At 36.9% G+C, this 20,689-nt stretch overlaps 1 protein-coding gene across 4 annotated transcripts in view; it reads right to left on the bottom strand.

The window, feature by feature from the left end:
- Positions 1-20,689, bottom strand: part of Akap11 (A-kinase anchoring protein 11) — a 48,017-nt gene that overhangs the window by 4,436 nt on the left and 22,892 nt on the right. For 3 of the 4 annotated variants that reach the window (XM_051195344.1, XM_051195343.1, XM_051195345.1), the window contains 3 exons: positions 18,686-18,820; positions 17,138-17,402; positions 12,146-16,621 (listed from right to left, as the gene is read on the bottom strand). In XM_051195344.1, the coding sequence (XP_051051301.1) occupies positions 12,162-16,621; positions 17,138-17,402; positions 18,686-18,820 (4,860 nt within the window). In that variant the 3' untranslated portion in view covers positions 12,146-12,161. Of the gene's footprint in view, positions 1-38; positions 200-3,529; positions 3,577-4,297; positions 4,385-9,310; positions 9,467-12,145; positions 16,622-17,137; positions 17,403-18,685; positions 18,821-20,689 lie in introns of those variants that run through there. The other variant, XM_051195346.1, reaches the window with a different exon arrangement.

Raw genomic sequence — 20,689 nt, 5'->3', positions numbered from 1 at the left:
TTATTTCCTCACAACTACACTAGAAAGGAGGTACTTACTAATATAAACTCCTTCTTCGAAGAGTCATGAAAATAAAGTTCTGCAACTTCAGCCTCAGAGGCAACGAGCCACTGAAGAATAATCCTTAGTTGAGGATCTACTGCTCCCGGCTCCAGGTCAATGTTCATAATTAGCAGAGTCTTTCCATTTTGTTGCAAATCTAACAGTAAATTTAAACAATATGAAGTGAATTTCATCAACTCAAGTTTCAAAACTCTGATTTCAATTTAAAGATCCCAGTGAATGCTTTCCTTGACTATACCACAATAGAAACAATGCATTTCTTAAAGACAAAATAATGATAAAGCAAAGGAATAATGTTGATTATTTACTGATGGAACAAATGTAAAATACTATCTGAAGTGAATTTAAATATAGTAAAAGAAGGCAGTACTCTCAAATTTATTTTCTTGTTAATGAGAATGATGGATTCAACACAAAAGAGATCTCCTAGCTGGCTGATGGAACCAATGGCCTGTAAACCATCATGTTCAATACTCCTGCTTAAGGATGACTGGGTATATAAGAAGTATCTAGGGCTTGCTAACAATCCACAACCAGTATGTACTATGGAAATGTTGATGGACGTCTTTGTCTTTGATGGCCATCTTTCTGTTATAGTATATAAGGAACTCTAGACCAGTACTACTAATCATTTTAGAGTTTGTGCTGGCCCTTTATACTTAATGTAAAAACTCTGATCCATGGTATTCTCAGGAATTTATCTTGTCTCTCCCTTTGTGCCAGTTACTCTCAGTCAAAAGTAGATCTAGTGTATGTTTTCTTTCATATGCAAAATCAACATTTAAAATTACATATGTGTATATATACATACACACATGCATGTTTGTGTGGGCCATGAAAGTAGATGGAAGACACCTGAGAGAAAAGGAAAAAAATCTTAAGGGTGAGGGAAGCAGGGTAATGGGAGTCATGTGACATAAGAGAAGGGAAGACAATGTGGTAGGGGGAAGGACCAGCAAGAGAGAAGAGTAGCAGAGTAAGGGACAATGAAAGACAGGGTTGAGTAAGAGGAAAGTATAATGATATACATCCAAAACATGAAATCCATCCATCACTTTGTATGCTAAACATTAGAAATTAATTTAAGAAATGGTTTGTATATCTATTTATTTTAAAAGAGGTCTGATACACTTTGAAACTAGACATAGTGTCTAAGGCCCTTAGAAAGCCCTGCAGTGTCTCTGGAGTTGGAAGCTAGGTCATTTAATGTTTCTCTACACTGATAGGGTTTCCTCATTTAGGACCTGCTGGTTTGCCTGGCCTGATGGAAAACTTTAACAGAGATTAGGGCTAATACCTCTTAACCAAAATAAATAAAATGGAAGAAAGGGAGGTTTAAAAAGCAGATATCTGTAGTTGTAGAAATTCCCTAATTTTGAGGCTTTCTGTAAATCTAACCAATCTATCTTCTAAATTACGGAACAAATTTAAAAGCTCACTATAACTTTGTATATGAGAAATGCCTACCAAGAACTCAGGAATGACACAACTGCATATCATTTACCTCCTGGTTTCTAGATATTAACAGAAAAGAAACTCAGACCTACTGATAAATTTTTTTAATGAGTTATTTTATTTATATTAACTTGTACTTCTTTCTTAATAATTCCTCAGCAAAGTAATAACTAGGTAATAACTAATAATAATAACTAAGTAATAACATGTCCTTCATGTATACATGGATAGCCTTTGAAATAATTATATTAATTAGAGTTCTTAGGGAGAAGTATATGACTTTTAAAGACCAACATATTAATGAGCAAAAGTAAAACAAACATTACCCAGACTATTAATCTTTTATTTATTTATTTATTTATTTGTTGGGGGGTTTTTTTGTTTTTTGTTTTTTGTTTTTTTTGAGACAGTGTTTCTCTGTAGCTTTGGAGCCTGCCCTGGAACCCAGGCTGCCTTGAACTCACTGAGATCTGCCTGCCTTGCCTCCTGAGTACAGGCATTAAAGACATGTGCCACCACTACCTGGGGCATCACTAACTCTAAAAATTCTAGTAAGGCTGGAGAGATGACTTGGTAGTTAAGAGCACTGGCAAAAGAGCCACATTTGACCTATACATGGTAGCTCTTAACTGTCCATAACTCCAGCTCCAGGGGAGTCTGATTCTCTCTTCTGGCATACTGCACAGACAGATGTAGGCAAAACATCTATTTGCATAAAATAAAGACAGACCTTTAAAAGTATTTATATAGAATAATCTAAATTAATGGAATGGCTCAGTTGGTAAAGGCACTTGCTGCCAAGCCTGACAACCTGAGTTTGAAACATGGTTCCACATAGCAGAAGGTGAGAATGGACTCCATGTGAGATGCATGAATAGATGCATTCATGTGTTCACATACATGCACATACACTCACATAAAACAAATAAATGTAGTTTAAAAAATTTTAAATAGCAGTAATCTTAAATCTGAGAATTTCAGCTTAACAACTATTATGTAACTCCCCTGAACAAGAACACTGTGGATAAACTGACTGGAAACTCAGGGGTTGTATCCTATACTTCAAGAAACTCTCTTTAACATTTTGTCAGTGTCTCAGTGTGCCTACATTTTGGCATGAAGGTACAGGGTTGTACTCCCAACATAGAACACACTAAGCCATTCATCCCTAGCCCTTAGGTTTCCTACTTCTAAAGAAATAACAAAATTTCACTAGCTTAAAAATAATTAAAATAAACAATATTTTTAATTCAAATGTGCTGTTTTATAGAAAGTATCATTTTCATACTTTAAAAAAGTTATGAGGAGGACATTCAAGAGCCATACCAAAAAAAAAAAAAAAAAAAAAACAGGTTTGAAATGAAGTCTCTAGGCTCACTTGGATATTTCAGTATATGAATTAATATCACAAACCATGTTCAGAACTCTACAGTCAATGATACCCAAAGCTGGCACAGTAACAACTCTGTGCACTAAAGGAAGGACAATTTCCTTCAAATATGTGTATGTGTGAGTACAGAATTAGAAGTAGAAAAGGGGGAGGGGTGTCGGCATTTAAAGTACATTTCTATGTTTACTTTTCAGCTCATATAAGTTTGACAAAAATTGCAAATAGTAACTTAAAGAAGTGACAGAGGCAGGTCACTAAGGGTGGGCCTTTGAGTAGAATGCCCCTCTGCTGCTGCTGGTTTCCTGCCGGCCCCTCCTCCAGCCACCAGTTCCCACTGCCATGCCTCCCTGCCTGAAACTCCTTCCCTTTTTGCAAGCACTATGTCAGAGCCACAAGGAAAGTAATTAATGCACAGAGTAATAAATAATATGCTGTACTTACTTAGACTTAATTAAAAAAAAAAAAACATATCCTAGGCTTTGTCCTCAAACTTTTTGTGCCTGAGACAGGGTGACTTGTGGTGTTTCTTATTGACAATGGAAACCCTATCTGTATGTGTCATAAATACAAACCATGAAGATTAACACAAACAAAGGCTCAGAGAAATGAACTGTGACTAACCTTCTACACCATCCTCCCGATCGTCGTCTCTATCATCTGGTCCATCACTTTTCAAAGAAAACAATACAAGTAGTTTAAAAAAAAAAAAAAAGCTTAATTAGTAATGGATTAAAACCACTTTTCAGAAAGGTAGTAAGGAATGAAATGTTACAATGTGACATGTGACATTTAGAAAGGAGAAAATGACAATCAAAAGGAAGCTTTGCTTCTCACATTATTTCATGTTAAAATCTGGATTGCACACAGTGCCTACAGAAGCCCTTCCTCATCATGACATTTAAAGCCAAGCTACTTCAAATGAAGGTGAAATATTCAAATTTGGCTTTAAGTAATATGCTATTTGAATATCATAGAATGTCATGAATAATGAAGTATTACTGTTTCTACTAATACCATTTAATATGTTTAAAACAATTTTTCTACTCTTATTATATATGAAATTAAACTACATAGGAAAACAAAATAAAAGAGAAAACAACAGAAATCCTGTAGGAAGCAAGCTCTTTTTAATGAAATGAATAAATCATTGGTAGAATGAAAAATAGCAAGCAGAGCAACTCATGCAAACAGTCATATATTTTGCAATTAGATGTCAGTCATATTTTAGCTAGTTGAAATTTTCATTAGATGTAAATGTATCGAGCAGAATCATGTCAAAATCCAGGAGAAAAGCAGGTTGATACATATTGGCTCTTTTAAGAATATGACATCATGCATTAGTGGTGAAAGAAAGACTCATCAGTTTTTAAGTGTCTAAACTGGACCAACCTGTCTGATGTTGGAAAGGATAAATTGTCCTCATACAAATCTCCTTCTAAACCAAGACTGCTCCAGCTACTGCTGTTACCATTACTGCTGGAGGGAGAAAAGAACAGAGCTGAACTAGAAAATGAATAGTGAAGACACCTGTGTTTCCTTGGGACAGCTTCTGTCCTAAAGCTTTGGAGTAGTGCATCCAAAGAGGGGACAAGAGACTGTCACTGCTATTCCATAAAGGATGATTGGCAGGGCGGCAGGGATTTTTTTCCCCCTGAGACAGTGTTTCTCTGTGTAGCCTGTCCTGTGTAGGCTGTTCTGAAATTTGCTCTGTAAACCAGGCTAGCCTTGAACTCACAGAGATCCACCCGCCTGGATTTCTGGCGTGCTGGGATTAAACACCTGTTCTACCATCTCTGGTTTAGTGACTCTTTTTGTTCTCAAAACATCATAGAATTAGTCTAAATTTACATTTGTTTTGCAGATTAAGACAACAGAATTTTTAGAATGACAAATGACTGCATTATAAAATTAAAATCTCATGGCACGTCTTAGCAAATGATTTATAAAAAACAAGGGGAAAAAAAGCAAAACACTTTCCTAATCCTCAGTTTGGATAAAATTTAAAAAGGAAAAAGAGACCTAAATAAACCGAGGTTTTCTTGGATTTCCAAATAGTACAAAACAATAAGGTGTAATGGAGACTGTCTCAAACATTCCTTGCCTTCTGATTCTAAAGAGCTCATTACATCAATATGCCAGTATCTTTATTTCTTACATTACACACAAGTAAGCAGATGGCAAACAGCACACATTTTCTTGAGAAGAAAGCTAGAATAAGCAGGGCCACACACAGCTCTAACTGTGGAAGCAACTGAATCTACGACTGCAGCACAGCATTGTATGGAGGAGGGAAAAATAACTATATTCAAAAATAAAATTATAGTCTTTTCTGATTAAAATTTTCAAGATGCAGCTTAAAAATTCTAATCATTCCTAATTATTAAGATAATTAGTAAGCACATTAGTTCGCAGTGATGAGCAGCTTTACTTCCCATTCTCAGCTAGTCAATCATAAGTTATCTTTGCAATCCTAAATTTTGGTTCTTGGGCATCAGTAAGTGATGTCAAGGTAACCAAAGTCATGGATACCTAAAATTCTAAGAAGTTTCTAAGCATTCTCAAGGAATTACTTACCCAAATCAAACTTTTACAAACTTCAATGCATTAAAGAATAAAAGTAAAACTAAGCCATCTTTTCAACATATATTCAAACAAATACGGTGCCATTATAAAACCATAAAAACAACCAAAGTTGTACCATCAGTCTGTCATTAGCCAAACTAAAACAGAAAACAGAGTAGCACAGAACAGACAACTATAAACAAAAAGGGAGAGATTGATGATTTCAAACCCTATCTGCTTTAAGAAAATGATTTTCTAAACAAAGAAAAACACAAAATTAAAAGTCTTACCCATATTCTATTAACCATGATTTTTCAAGCTAGTTAGCAATAAAAACCCATCATTTAAGTAGTAGATAAATATGAGAAGTAACAGCAAGAATAAATTCAAAATATAGCCTCATCTTGCTCCTATTTTTCAAAGTGGTTCAGATTTGAAGTCAGTTATCTATAGGATAATACCTCCCTCTCTAGCTAACAGACATTTCATCTAACCCCCAATGGAAGGGGTTACTGTTGAAAGATTGACTATACCAGAGCCACACAAGCAATCCAGAAAGAATGAGTGATCTATCACCTTACCTTGAGCCAACATAAAAGTAAATCAAAGCCTCTTTTCTTTATTTAGTGGACTTCCTATGCTATTCCTGAACCACTGGGCTGCATACTTTTTTTTTTTTTTGTCTTCTCATAGCTTATTTCTAGAGCAGTTGTACTCTCAAGGCAGTGGTAGTTAAAATACTGAGAAGATTCTTTATTGTGGTTTTGACTCCATTCATGACTACTAAATATTCTGAGACAAAAAATTACCTCAAGAGCTGTCCAATCCTGACCTCCTCTCTTATCTGAACATAAAGTTTTTACGTGTGATGTACTGGGAACAGAACCTAAACCTTGCAAATGTAGTTAAGTGCTCTATCACTGAGCAATAACTTCACTACTCTAAACTTGGTTTTGTTTGTTGAGACATGGTCTTGCTAAATTGCCCAGGTGTGGTGGTATATTATATATGATCTAATAAAGCCACTGAATATCAAAAAGCAAAGCAGCCAGGCCAGTAGCTCTTACCTCAGACCAAAATGGGTAATCTTGTCTCCATAAATCCTCAGAGTGCAATGCTCCCTGTCTGGAAACTGAATCTCACATGAGACCCTTTGTTTCTTCCTTTTATACCTCTCTAGTGCTGGGATTAAAGATGTGAGCTCTGTAACCTTTCAGTCTGATTCATTCTTGCATGGCCCTGGTTGGCCTTGAACTCCTAGAGATCCGTCTGCCTCTGTCTCTTGAAGCCTGGGATTAAAGGTGTGTGCCATCATCACCTGGCCTCTATGGCTAGCTAGTATGGCTGCTGTGATTAAAGGAGTGTATCACCACTGCCTGGCTCTATGGCTGAGGCAAGCTTTGCATTTTGATCTCCAGACAATCTTTATTAAATCATAAATAATATATCACCACAATTCCCCTTTTTTGTGAGTACAAAAAAGACTACAACTAACATAAGAAAAACTATACACAGTCAAGTACAATAAATATATTATCACCATACCCAAGTTAGCCCTGAACTTATAATCCTCCTTCTTCAGCCTCCAAAGGGTTACAGACACAAACCAACACATTTGCCTTTAATACATAACTTCTTTAAAAAAAAAGTCACAAGAAATTCACATACACAGGCCAGCTTCTCTTTGTGACTGATCAATTAACGACACAAATTTCTTTAACCTTTGTTAAAGTCTAATTTTTAAAACTGCTGCTCTTTACCGAACTTCCCATTTGGAGTGAAAGTTCAAGGTATTCGTTGTCCACCTTGATTTCTGATTCTGAATGTAAAGGAGCCACAGCAAAAGTCACCAAAAATGTAACCTGTACTGTGCTGAAATCACTGCGGTGCTTATCAAGGACACAGCCTTCCAGGACCCTGCCTGGCCCGATGAGGCAATCTCTGGAGGCAGGGCTCTGGAAACCTGTGTTCAACAAGCACACTATCAACCCAGGATGAGACCCAAGAGCTGTTTCCTGTCCAAATATTAACACTATACAGCATCACTAGTTCATACTGGCAGTGGACAAGTAAGACACACATCTTTTTCTTACCAAATACTCTGAAGCCAGATGTGCTCCCTATCTGAGTGCACATAATTAATTTCTGCTCATATTAGGTATAAATAAGTTCAGCCTCAGCCTGATTCTGTAATTGTTCAGTTATGAGGCTGTCATTTCAGCCTTGTTTCTGGGTCATCCATACTACACATAAACTAATGCTATAGGCAGAATGCTTCTCCTCACATCAAATCAGTTAATGCTCTGAGTTACTTAGCTCTCTACAAATCCTCCTAGGCCACTGGCTTCTCCCCAGTTTAACTGACACTGAGATTTCCCAGACAGCAATGTCACACTCTGCTGAGGCCTCAGAAGTTTGTTTTTCTTAAAGAGAAGGAAGTAACATGTTAATATTGCATTCCAGATAGGACAGATTGACCTTGCTCTACAATATCCATCTTAAAAACTAAATTGTAAGAAATAGTGATGATTCCCATAGCACAAGAAACACAATAACTAAAGTGGTGTGCTCTAGCAGGCTAGCGGTTATCTCCTTTCCTTCTGCCACCTTAATCTCTCCTCAAACTTCAAGCTGTCTTCCTTCCCTTCCCAGCAAGCATATTCAAGGGTTTGTGTGGAAAGGCACACCTCCTGATAGAAGCATGCTGAGAGCCTCTCCTCCCTAGGGTTCAACTAAGGATGTTACTTACTGATACAATTATCACTTAATGTGGGTAAACACTTTATAGGAATTCTTACGCTAAGCAGGAATGCCTTTAAGTGTAGCAGTGTCTTGCCTGTGAACCTGTAATGGTGGCTACACCCCTTTCTTCAGGTGGACAGAAGTGGAAGGAAAGAGGAAAAGTTTGAGGTGAAGCTTCTCTTGCATGGAGTATTTTCTCTTGGGTCAGCGGATCCCACAGGAAGGGCAGAAAAGCCCTCCCGTGGTTCTTTATTATCTGTGTAAGTGTTCCCCAATAAACACCCAAATATCACTTTATCTTGGATCTAGTGAAATCTTTACACCCACACCTTCATTTAGGCAGAGGTGAGATTATGAGAATTATGTCATAATAAAATATTTCAAAGATGACTGTTATAAACAAAGTTAGCTACAAAAATTTACAAATGAAGTAAATATTTTCAGGTATACAAAACTCTTATTATATCACTGATTCAATTTTTGTATTTTCAATCTAAGAAGCTACATAAATCCCCACCATTTTTTTTCTAGCAGAACAAATCTAAGGACCCTTTCTTCTTGCCCCTAAAGATACTATTTATTTTAGCTTACATCAAGAAAACTATAAGACTATTTTGATGCCTTTTATTGCTACCTACCTGTCCTTTTTCTCATTAACTAATGAAAGAAAGTATGCTCATTAGTGATAAATTATATTCCTAAAGCACCATGAAAGCTTAAAATGTAAATAATTCAGTATCTACAATATTTTTTCAAGTCAGCTTTCTGCACACTCAAAGAACATTAGCTCTGCTCCCGCTGTACTTAATAAGTGACAAAACTATCTAGAAGCCAGGCGCAGCAATACAAGCCTCAAGCCCATAATCCAGCCCAAGAGGTCAAGGGAGAAACTTCACTTCAAGACCAGCCTGAGCTACACCAGAAGAACCATCCCCTCAAAAAGAATTAAAATAAAATCAAACAAAAAGACACACTGGGAATAATAAAATAATGTTAGAAGAATGAACAGATTGCCAGGTTGAGCATTTCAAGTAATAATGTCGCTTTGCTGAGGTCTGAAGACCTTTATCATGTAATTAACTGTAAAATAAGAGTTACCTTTCACTGAGATGATGAAAACTGCTGCTTTCATCTTGATGGTCATCCTCAAAACTTAAGTTGGACCAGCTACCAGTACTGTCCTCACCAACACTGAGATTCAGCTGCTGGCTGCCAAGTGACTCAGCTGACTGAAAATCTTCTACTTCTTTTGAACTAGGAAAAGAGCACATGGTAATAAATTTTAAAGTAATTGAAGCATCACAGATGAAATATAACGATCTTCTGAACACTTCACTGTATCTGCAAATAATGAGAGTGAAGAACAGCATAGCAAGAACCACATCTGCTACATGGAGATACCCTTGTGTATTGTTTATCTACATTCTTATCTAAATGAAGTATGCCTTCCAATGAGGTCTACATACACATCATCAGCCCTGTAAAAACATAGTACCCTCATATGCATCTGAAAGAGCCTCTTTCTAGCAGTTTGAAATTCTAGTGTGTCACCCAAACTTATATCCAACTAGACAAATCTCTTCAGAACATGAATCAGAAACATCTTTCTTAGCAGAAAATGATAGCACAGGCCATTAATCCCAGCACTTGTAAAGTAGAGACATAGGATCTCTGTGAGTTCAAGGCCAGCTTGGTCTACATAATTCTAGTCCAATCACGGCTATATAATAATAGTAAGACCTTATCTTTAAAAAAAAATAATACTTTCAGTTTTTTGGTTGTGAGCCTTGCCTTTAAGAGCTGAGCCATCCCTCCAACCTAATTCTTTTTCTTTCTTTCTTTTTTTTTTTTTTTTTAAATGAAAGGACATTTATATCTTTATGACATGGTAAAAAGAAAATAAAGTTCATTTAAAGCAACTTCATTATTGCCCCATGTGTATGAATACATATACATACAAACATATACATACATACATAAAATAGCTCTAAACAGTGATGCTTTAAGCATGAAGAGAAAAACTATCAGTTTTCTGATCAAAGCCTTCCTTTGGCTTCAAAGTAATCATGATATATGGTTCCCCTCATATTGCCCACTTTCTTACCTACAATTCCCTGAGTCACTCAACAGCAATATAAGCTCTCTGTGTCACACACATAAACTCCCACCCCACTGCCTGGATCCCAGCACCCCCAGACTCCCAACTATTTAGTCTATCTTCACTTTTTGTTCTTGGCTTAAGTGTTACTCCATTAATTTTGTTTCTTGGCTACCCTATTAAAAAATGCAAGCTAGCCCCAATAGTTCTTGCTTACCATGCTAACAATACTTCCTTTCTTGAGTAAGGAACTTACAACATGGATTTTTAAACATTTTAAATTATAATATATTTACATCACTCTCCACTTTCCCTTTTCTCCTTCCAAACCCCTCCATATACCCCCTCCTTGTTCGCATTCAAATTCATGGCCTTCTTTTTTTTTTTTTTCTTCATTAATTGTTGTTATGTACATATATGCATATGGGAAGGCATATATATTCCTAAATACAGAAATTCAATCTGCTTAGTCTACATAGTATTCCTGTTTATTTTAGGGCTAACCATTTGGTATTGGATAACCAATTGATATGCTCTTACCTGGGGAAGACTATATCTCCCACTCTCAGCATTCCTGTAGTTCTGTGTAGGGATGAGGCCTCGTAGGCTTTTGCCTGTCCACATTAGCATGTCCATTGTTGTCCTTGTTCAGCTCATTTATCTGCTGTTTGTCTTATTCTACTATAATATAAGCTCTTGGAGAACACAGGGTTTTTGTTGTTGTTGTTGTTTTGTTTTGCCTGCTTCTATTTCTTTTATAACCCTAAAACCTAACATAAGCCCTCAACTGCCTCTGACCTCCCGACTTTTTAGGCAATTCTCACTTTGTATTTAAGACATAACTCAGTTAAGCTCAGTATTCCAGACATAGCCATCCTATACCACAACTTTTTAACACTTTTTCCTCTTACTTACCAATTTTTTTTCCTAAGAAAATGACCCACAAGAGGAGGTTAAAAGGAAGGTTTGTAATAATTGCTAGGTAACTGGGCTCACAGTAATTGAAAATAAAGTCTAGATATATTATGTTCTAAAATTCCTCTATAGTATGCTTTCTTATATAATATTCACATGGCACCCTGGTGAGCATTGGGATTTGTGACATTCTACTATTATGATTACTTCCATTAATCAAGCACTTATGAGAAAAGGGACTTCCATTCAGTTAATATCTTAGCAACTAACCTATTTGAATCGATTATTCTTCAACCTTAAGTCATGTTAACTTTACAGTACTCTATACAAGCGCATGGACTTTCAACAGTACTTAGGGAACCCTGGCACAGATGCTAGAAGAAACACAGGAACAGAAGTACAAAGAAAGAGTCTGTAAAATCAGCCTGGATAAAAACAAGCTCCCAGGTAGAACTCAAGGTATATTATCAGTCAGGGCTAAAGAAGAAAATGAATATTCTGAAAAATGAATAGCAAAGTTATTTGCTAGGCCCTAGACTGAGGGCTTAGGAACTTCCACCCAGGCTCCTCTTATGAAGATGTTATGACAGGAGAGAAATAATCAAAAATAGTTCAAGGTCACATGTAGAAAGCTACTTTAACCACAGAACAAACTTTAATCCCAGAGTAATCAATATTACTAGTCTAAAACTGTTAAATAAACCAGTTTCATTCATTTAAATTTACCTGTTTTCTTAGTTCTGTGAATTTGAGGTCATTTTGTTCTCTAACTTTCATCTTCCAGCCCTATAAATGGATGATAATGTCCCTCAAAAGGGTTAGGAAACAAATATTTCATGTGGAAACCATGTATAGGCTATGAAGCCATACACAAATCAACAGAGGAAAAAAAGGGTAACTTTTCATTTTCACAAGACCCCAAAGAAAATTTGAAACCTACCTGCTAACAACATTTGTCACAGCTGATGTCATGATTTCTGTGGTAAGGCTCTCAGCAAAGCTAACGCCATCTTGTCCGATTCCACTATCAGCTGTCAGACTGATATTGCTCAGCTCTCTCTCTGCTTTTTCAATAGCTTCAGCGACTATTTTCTCTGCAAGCACTGCCCTTTTATCAAGATTAACATGAATCTGAGGCACATCAAGATGAAAAATTCTCGATTTCTGCTGGATGCTACCAAGTTTTGAATGTGAACCTGGCTTTGCACTAGCATACGCACTCTGTTTTAAAGGGGGCTGGGAGGGACTACTGGCACAACCATGGTGTTCCTTAAGGTCACAGTATCTACAAGCTCCATTCATGAGTGGTGACAATTTTTCTGCATAAGTGATTCTATCTGCTGATGCTGTGGTCTCTGGAATGTGGAAAACTGTAGGTCCTAAACTTAGCTGTAAAGTGTCATCCACTACTTTTTTAGCATACTGTTCTAAAGCGTGAGTATTCGCTCCATGACTATGTCCACTTAAGCTGCCTGTATTCTGGCAGAATCCATGGTTTTGCAAAGATTGATGAGACTTTGAAAATTCTGGTTCAATAATATTCTCGCCCCTGTCAACACATTCAGATTTTTCAAACAGACAACACTCTATTGAGGATTGTGGCATGTCAACTGTAGGTGCTGTCAGCTGTTTCTTAACATCTCTTGTTATGATGCTAGCAAGAGATGCTGAAAAACTGTACAGTTCAGAGAGTTCATTTCCACATGGTTCTTGTGTCCTTTCACACGATTGGTATTTACAAAGATGGCTGCCATTTCTTCTTCTTTGTCTTTTATCTACTTCCTGGTGATGCTCTTTATTTGAGATCAACAGATCCTTGTTTAATTTCACATGAGAGTTCTGCAAAGCGAACATTTTGGAATTGCACTTCATTTTTACTGTCTTAGCTGCTTCTTGCACTCCTGACTTGACAGATCGATAGGCCAGTCTACTGGCATACTGATCCATGATTAGCTCACCATTGCCACCTTCCTGTTTCAGGACTTGGATAACATGACCTGCATATTCATCAGTCACACTTTCACAACTGGGATACCTGTATGTCAGACCCGGCGTACAACTTGGTAACAAAAGAACAAATTGATCTACTTCTCTTGGATGTGCAACATCCTCCACATCCAGCTTCTCTTCAGCTTTATCTTGGTCAACATCAACATGACAACTGTTCCTCTCCTGCCTGAAAAGCATACAACTTCTAGCTTTTGCAATTTTCTCGGCTTCTGCAATGACATCAGCTGCCAAATCACTTGCAAAACTGCATGTCTGCATGTTTGTATCAGAATGATGCAAAACAGACAGCATACTTGTTTGACTCTGCACATTCAAGTAGGGGTTTTGAGCCTTGGATTCTTGAGTGATTTCATGATCTAAATGGGAGGCTGCCATTTCAGTTGCAAGAGAAATGATGTGTGTAGCTAATGCTTCTGCAAACTGTACTTTCTTCCCCGAGGACTCTAATGGCGTCACATCCATTTTTGGGTGCTCTTCACCTTCGCTGCTGTCAACTTCTTCTGAAAGAGACCGCATGAGCTTCAACATGAACTCCTCCTTTTCTATAGTATTTTGTTCATTCTCAGACAAACTACCAACAGAGGAGTTGTGAGGTGTAGAAGGTGGTGTTGCTGGAGCAAATTCGTTGGCTAACTCCCCCTTGAGCTTTTTGGTTAACTTTTTTATGTCCCATTCAGAACTAGTCTGGGATGGTACTAAAGGAGTTGATGGAGGAGTATCAGGTATTACATTTCTGTCTCTGGTTTTCTGTTTATCTTCCACATGCAAACCATCTACACAGGTGAGTACTGCAGACGATAAAGGATGTGAGTGACGGAAAGAGCCTTCTAGTCCAAAAGACAAGGGCTCAAGTGTAGCATTATTCAAATTATGCCTTTTCACTTGTTTATCCTTCACAAGTTCCTTCAAGTCGGGTTTCTGACTTGACATTGTTGAACAAGGTGGCAGTGTCTCTAAAGAAAATTCAAAGCCCACAGAATCTTTATATTCTGGAACACAATGCTTTCCTGCCAGGAGTGAACAGTGAGGTAAGGGATCTGCAAAGCCAAGAAATTTGGGAGATTCCTCCAAGATTACCTGTGATTCTTCCCCAAGAACAGGAACATGCTCCTTACTAATTGTTTTGTTATCTATATTTGGAAGCATTGATTTGCTTTTATCCAGGGAATGTTTAATAATCGACTTTGATAACTGCTCAGCAAACATGTCTTTACTGCTAGCTTTACTCTGTGGTAGTGCTGCTTGGTCACAAATGGAATGAGGACAGGCTTTCCCCTTTGTTTTAGTTAAATAATCTGCATGTCCATCAACAGTTTTTGTAGCTTTGAAGGTTGTCATGGACTCTAAGGTTTCATTGACTATTGTATGTACCATTGCTGCAGAAAAGTTGCTAATAACCATAGGGCTTCTAGTTATTTCTGAAGGACTCTGTATGTCAGTATCACCGTTGGTTGGTTTGAAGTCATTCTGGTTACATGGATTGAGTTCTGAAGGTAGAAGGGTATCTCTGAGACAATCCACTTCCTCTTCACTGCTTTCTGTGGTGATGTGCTCTTGGGTAGAACCATCATTTGCTTTACTATGCTCGGATGATGGATGAGACTTGGACTGATACAAAGTAGATGAACTATGATATGGAAGAAGAACACTACCTGCCAAAGGTACTGGTATGGAAGTGACAATTCCCGAAGTACAAAACAAGGCCTGCTGCACTGTGTATTCCTTCTTATGCTCCTGCACTGGTTTTGTCATAATTGCTTGACTGCTAAAGGAGGAGGAAAATGTGAACATCTGTGTAGGCGGCACTCCACTTTCGGCACTCACATAATTGCCATTACCCATGGAAACATTAACTGCTGCCTTCGTTGTGAAGGTCACATCAGTCTGTGACAGCTCTATGAATGCTTCTTGTATTACAGATTCAGATAAATCTTTGGCATATGACTTCACAACTTTTTCTTCAAAGTCAAATGATGGACACTGTTGAGATGCAGGTGTTGGAGGACAAGAAAACTGACACACTTCCATGATGCCTTCAAAAACAAGTTCTTCTGCAAGGTCTGCAGCAAACCTAGCAACTGTGTTTGTAAACATTTGCTTTTTCACATACTGCAAATCTTTCAAGGCATTTGATAAGGCTTCACTCACCAAAAGACTTGCCAGGCTACCAATGGCTCGTTCTTTCAATGAAAATGCACACTGCCTTCTAAGTTCATTTAATGCCATCTGAAAAACAGATGATGTCAATTTGACAGCAAAGTGGCACAATGCATTGGTACATGAGGAAACTCCTTTCTGTAAGTCTTTAAATGCACTGCCGAAACTTTTTCCTACAAGATCTGCTGCAAACTTCTGAACACTGTCTGTAATCATTGAAGACTTGTTTTTACATTTATTTTTTTGATTAGAGTTTCCATGCTTGAAAGCTACAGTATAATTTTCTCCCCTTTTAATACTATTAATATCTGACACTGCATTTGCACACTGAGTATGAAAAACTGAGCCTAGTACTTCACATGAAAGATTATTTGCATAATCTTCGTAAGTGCAATAAATAGGATCCTGATTTTCATGACTCCTATCTCTACCAATATCTGTTTGGCAAAAACATTCAGCAGGAGTACAGCTTCCAGGAGGACTAAAAGCAGAGGCTCGAATAGGGCTAAACAAGCCACTGTCTTCTGATGCCATCACTGGACGAGGGGAATCTGGAGCATCACATAGATGACCATATGGAGACTCGGGTTTTCGTGGAGTTGGCTTTCTAACATTAGCTGGAAGAGCTGGGCACTCAAACTTGAATTTCTGAGGATTCATACAAGATTTTTCATGTTTGTGTCCTATCTTTTGCAATGATTTCCCCATGCCAGGATCTTTCATAAACAGACAAGAAGTCTCTAAAGTTTGCTCTAATTCATCAAACTGATCAAAACTATCAAAAAACTCACTCACTTCTGAGTCTGAATCCTCTACATCATCTTTTGTCACAGGGATTTCAGGCAGCTCAAGTTTTGCTTTTAAACTTTTTTGGTATCCCTCTTCATCCAAAAATATTACAGGACTTGGGCTTGAGCACTCAGACTCTGAGGAGTGGACAGGAGAAGAAGGAAAGAGTATCTCCTGTGTGTCTCTGACTTTATCTGAAGCGCTGGATGACCTGTACAAACTCCTTTGGGTCCAGGGTTCTGAAACTGATGTTGTAACTGATGTTTTCACAGAAGATGCTTCTTTGCGTCCCAGAACATGTACTGAAGATGAAGGCTTTGCCAATGACTTCTGTGGTCCATAACTGATCAGCACTTTAAAATCATGGGTTTCTAAATGGTGACCATTAGTAGTCTGAGAGGCAGCGTCACACCGGTTCCTTAATGTGGAAATATTTATTTCTAAGGGAAAAGAATAAAATTCTGTTAGTCTAGAAAACTTGTTTTTAAAAAAAAAAATGACATTAAACACAAAACACTTAATCACAAATGTTTCCTATACTATGGTATTTAACAAAAATTTCATTCCCAATAACACTCAGGAGCAAATGCACCTTTGAATAAACAAACCCATTTTACCCTGTCTTCAGATACATGACCTATGGAATGCTCAGCACATTGCCATTTATGTTTGGAAAAATAGTAGTGACTGCCAGCTGTTTTGACATTTGAACACAGCAACGTTCCAGATACTAGGTTATGAAATAAATAAGGGCCGAACAATACTATCTAAGAAGAGAAACAGTAAATTAAAAAGTAGTTAATAATGAAACTAAATATCCTCTGTAATGAGAAAATTATTAAAACTGGATCAAATTTCAAAATAAATTTCAATTGTTAAGTCTCCTAAAAAACTTCAAAAATTGAAATTTCCACTTCAATCTATTTCTAGGAATAAGTCTAGTAAAAGGCACACACCATCATTATATAGCTTTGTACTCTCCTCCTCCTCTAACTGCTCAAAAGCAGTGACAAAGTCATCCTCTATGGAAGACACAGACTGGTTCGTATCATCATCATCTTCATCAGTGGTCTCAAGGTGGTGCTTCTGATGCAATTGTGTGTCCAAGGTATGTCTTATACCAGCAGCATATTTACTTAGGAGACTAAAGATAAAATCAATTCTGAGTCCTGGTAATGTAGGTGAGACTCTCATGACACAAAGCATTCCAGAATGATGACTCTTGGGAGAGATGAAAGATGAAAAAAATCAGTTTTAAGTTTAAATAAAAAACATTACCTGGAAGTGAAGCCTAGAAATAAGCCGGGGGGATGAGAGGTGCAGTTTGCAAGAAATGCATGCATCCTATAAGGGTCCTTCATTCTGTAATGTTTAATGAGTTTAAGTATTTAATTTTCCTAAAGTTATCTAAAGAAGTATATTTATTTTTATTTAAATATCACTTTAATTTTTTTTCCCTTACCAATCTTGTTTTCTCCCTTCCCAATCTATCTCCTTAAATATTATAAAACCTACTATATCTTTTGGGCAATTTTTTCTGTATTACTGTATATGTTTGTAATGTATATTACTTAATCATTTACCAAACTCACCCACTACATTGTGAATGCTTGAGAACATGATCCAGGATCTGTTTTACTTGTTATTCCATTTTCCTATAGTTCCCAGCATGTTACCTCCCCTCCTACCAAAAAAGAACTACTCTTATCTTTTAACTTTTATTTCTCTGGTATTAAAACTTACAATCATGCTTATAGCTTTGTTTAAGAACACAAGCCATTAGTTTTTCCTATGGACACTGTATTTTTAAATGCAAACATAGATAAGTGATTTGTTTTTTTAAAAGGAAAACCAAATATAACAGATAATCACCCTTTATGTCCAGTAAATAAAGCAAGTATATATGAGTGAATAACATGATCTAGGAAACAGGCCTAATTCTAATCACTAGACCTCAAAACACCATTTTATACCTGGAATAAGTTCTCTAAATTGTAAACCTACTCATACAATTTTAAATGTCATACTTCCTAAAATGCAAAGCATTGTTCTTTTATACCTTATCAAAAATACTTACTAATGAACTAAAGATTGTCTTGGGAAAACATTATTATCCATTCTACATAGAAAATCTTTAACCAGAAAGTTAGCTGGAAGTCCTTTTGCTAGAACATGCATTAGAAACATGTGTAAATATGGGGTAGCAATGAAGCAGGAGTAGTCAAAGAAATCTGAACAGCAACATTTCACTAAAAAATTAGTACGTGTTTGCATACCACTGACAGAACTTCACAGGTAGGAATTTAGTTTGAAAGCCATGACCAGAATTTTTTCTATACCCCAAGGCTAGCAATGCTTTGTTAAGACTTTTTACCAATACTGTTTTCTTGAGACCGAATTAAAATAGCAAGAAAAGTTTCAATCCCTTACAAGTTTACTATTATTGAGCAAATATAGTAAAAACCTGCCCTGAAAACCCTGATTAGAAATGATCCATCAGTTACCTGATTTAGAGGACTATTGCTTACATCTGATGATTTACTCATATCCTTCATACAAATGATTTCATTTTCACTTAGACTGCAGAAATGGAGTGAATTCAGAAGGTCTGGAAGTTCCAGTGAAACTGCAGCTAGATCCTAATTTTAAATAATAACAGTGACAGTAATGAGTAACATTACAGACTAACACTGTCAAGGTGTCCACAATGTTGTCCATATCAAAAAACCATAAAACTGTCTGCTTCATAGCAGCTCACACATACAGTTTATCTAAAGATAGTCAATTTTTTAATTAAAAAATAAAGCAAACGAAGATTATTTGTCACCATTTTATAGCATTTCAAGCATATTGCTGATGAGCTACCTACTAATTTGAAGAGGGCACTCACACATCTATGACCATTTGCATAGAATTGGTTTTAGCAACTGTCATCCAGCAAGCCTATGACTATGGAGTTTCTCATACTGCTGAACACTCTTCTTCAGAGCTTGAGTTTGAACTCTGTAAAACTCTGAAGTTTCTGTAGTAAGCCTTCAAGGTTTATGAGACAGTCGCTCTCTGTAGCTCAGGCTGATCTGGAACTATGCAGCCCTAGCTGAACTCTTACAGTGACGTCTTGCACATCTAGCTATAGATTTGTATGTCATGCTGGAGAGTGTACCCTCTCGGTTCCTTTTGTCCAAGCTATTTCCTTACAACTAAGAAAATCAAGACAGACTAGGGTTTGCAGGCATAATCACCAGAAAAAACTAATGAAAAATCACCAGTTTTCTAACAGCAGCACAGAGAAAAACTGTATTTATAGTGGCTTAAACAACTGTCAAGCTTTCCTTCCTTTACCCTAACCTCAAATACTAATCCCTCTATAAATGCCTAGATGAAACAGGCTATAAACTTGTGCACAAATTTATAAATGTGTAAAAATCAAGACTTCACAAATTTGATCTTTTACATTTAATTCTACTTCAATAAAAATACAAGAACTTTCTCTGATTGCAAAGTAAACCTGGTATACAGAGTTCATTCCAGGACAGATAAAAGTTACACAGAGAAACCCAGTCTCAAAAAATGAAAAAAATTGAAGTAGAAGAAATAGAGTAATAAAAAAGCCATGTAAAGATGGAAAGCACAAAGGGACTTTGGATACTCTATGCTGTTGTTATCTTTAAATTGTTTGACTGCTGAGGAAATAACTATTAAAAGAAATACTGCTGGATTAATTCAATTTATATTTTTTAAAAATGTTTTGACTTCAAAATTTAAGTCTAAGGACAGATTACTGGGGAAAAGGATTTCTATTTTTGTTTCCACAGAAAATGAAAAGCTGTGGATTCCTTCCAGACTAACATGGTTTGATCAAGCAAGACCCCCTGAAGCACTGTCCCTGGGGCAAGGCAGTCTTACAGATCGCTACAACCAAGATTTCTTCGTCTTCTTATAATCCCCCCATGACAGTGCCCCCTACCAGCAGGAAGTAGTTTGGAAAGAATGATGCCCAAATTCCCAAATATTGTTTATAAATGTTTGTTTTCATTAAAGTTAAATTACGAAAACCATCAAAATATACAAAGGTTACATGCACTATAATGGACAGAATCAACAAAATGGTCTGTGATTTAAAGCATTCAGATAAATGATTTTGATAGTCAAACCTAAAGCTCCTTTCCATAGCAAGAATTATCAACAAAAAGCCAGGCATAATAGCACACATTTCTTATCCCAGCATGTGGGAGGTTGAAGCAGGAGGATTTCTACAAGTTCAAGGCCAGATCAAGGATGTATGACAAGACTTGCCTCAAAAGTAACAACAAAAGAATCTTTAGTAAAAATGCTGAAAGTGAAAATACACAGATCATGCCTGGCATTAGTGGCTCATGCTTTAAATCCCAGCACTTGGGATGCAGAGGCAGATGGATCTCTGTGAGTTTGAGGCCAGCCTGGCCTATAGAACTAGTTCTAGGACAGGCTCCAAAGCAATACTGTGAAACTCGGTCTCAAAAAATCAA

The sequence above is a fragment of the Phodopus roborovskii genome, unplaced genomic scaffold, assembly GCF_943737965.1.
Source record: "Phodopus roborovskii unplaced genomic scaffold, PHOROB, whole genome shotgun sequence".
In the NCBI taxonomy this organism is placed as follows: Eukaryota; Metazoa; Chordata; class Mammalia; order Rodentia; family Cricetidae; genus Phodopus; species Phodopus roborovskii.
This window is presented reverse-complemented; position numbering and strand designations above follow the sequence as displayed.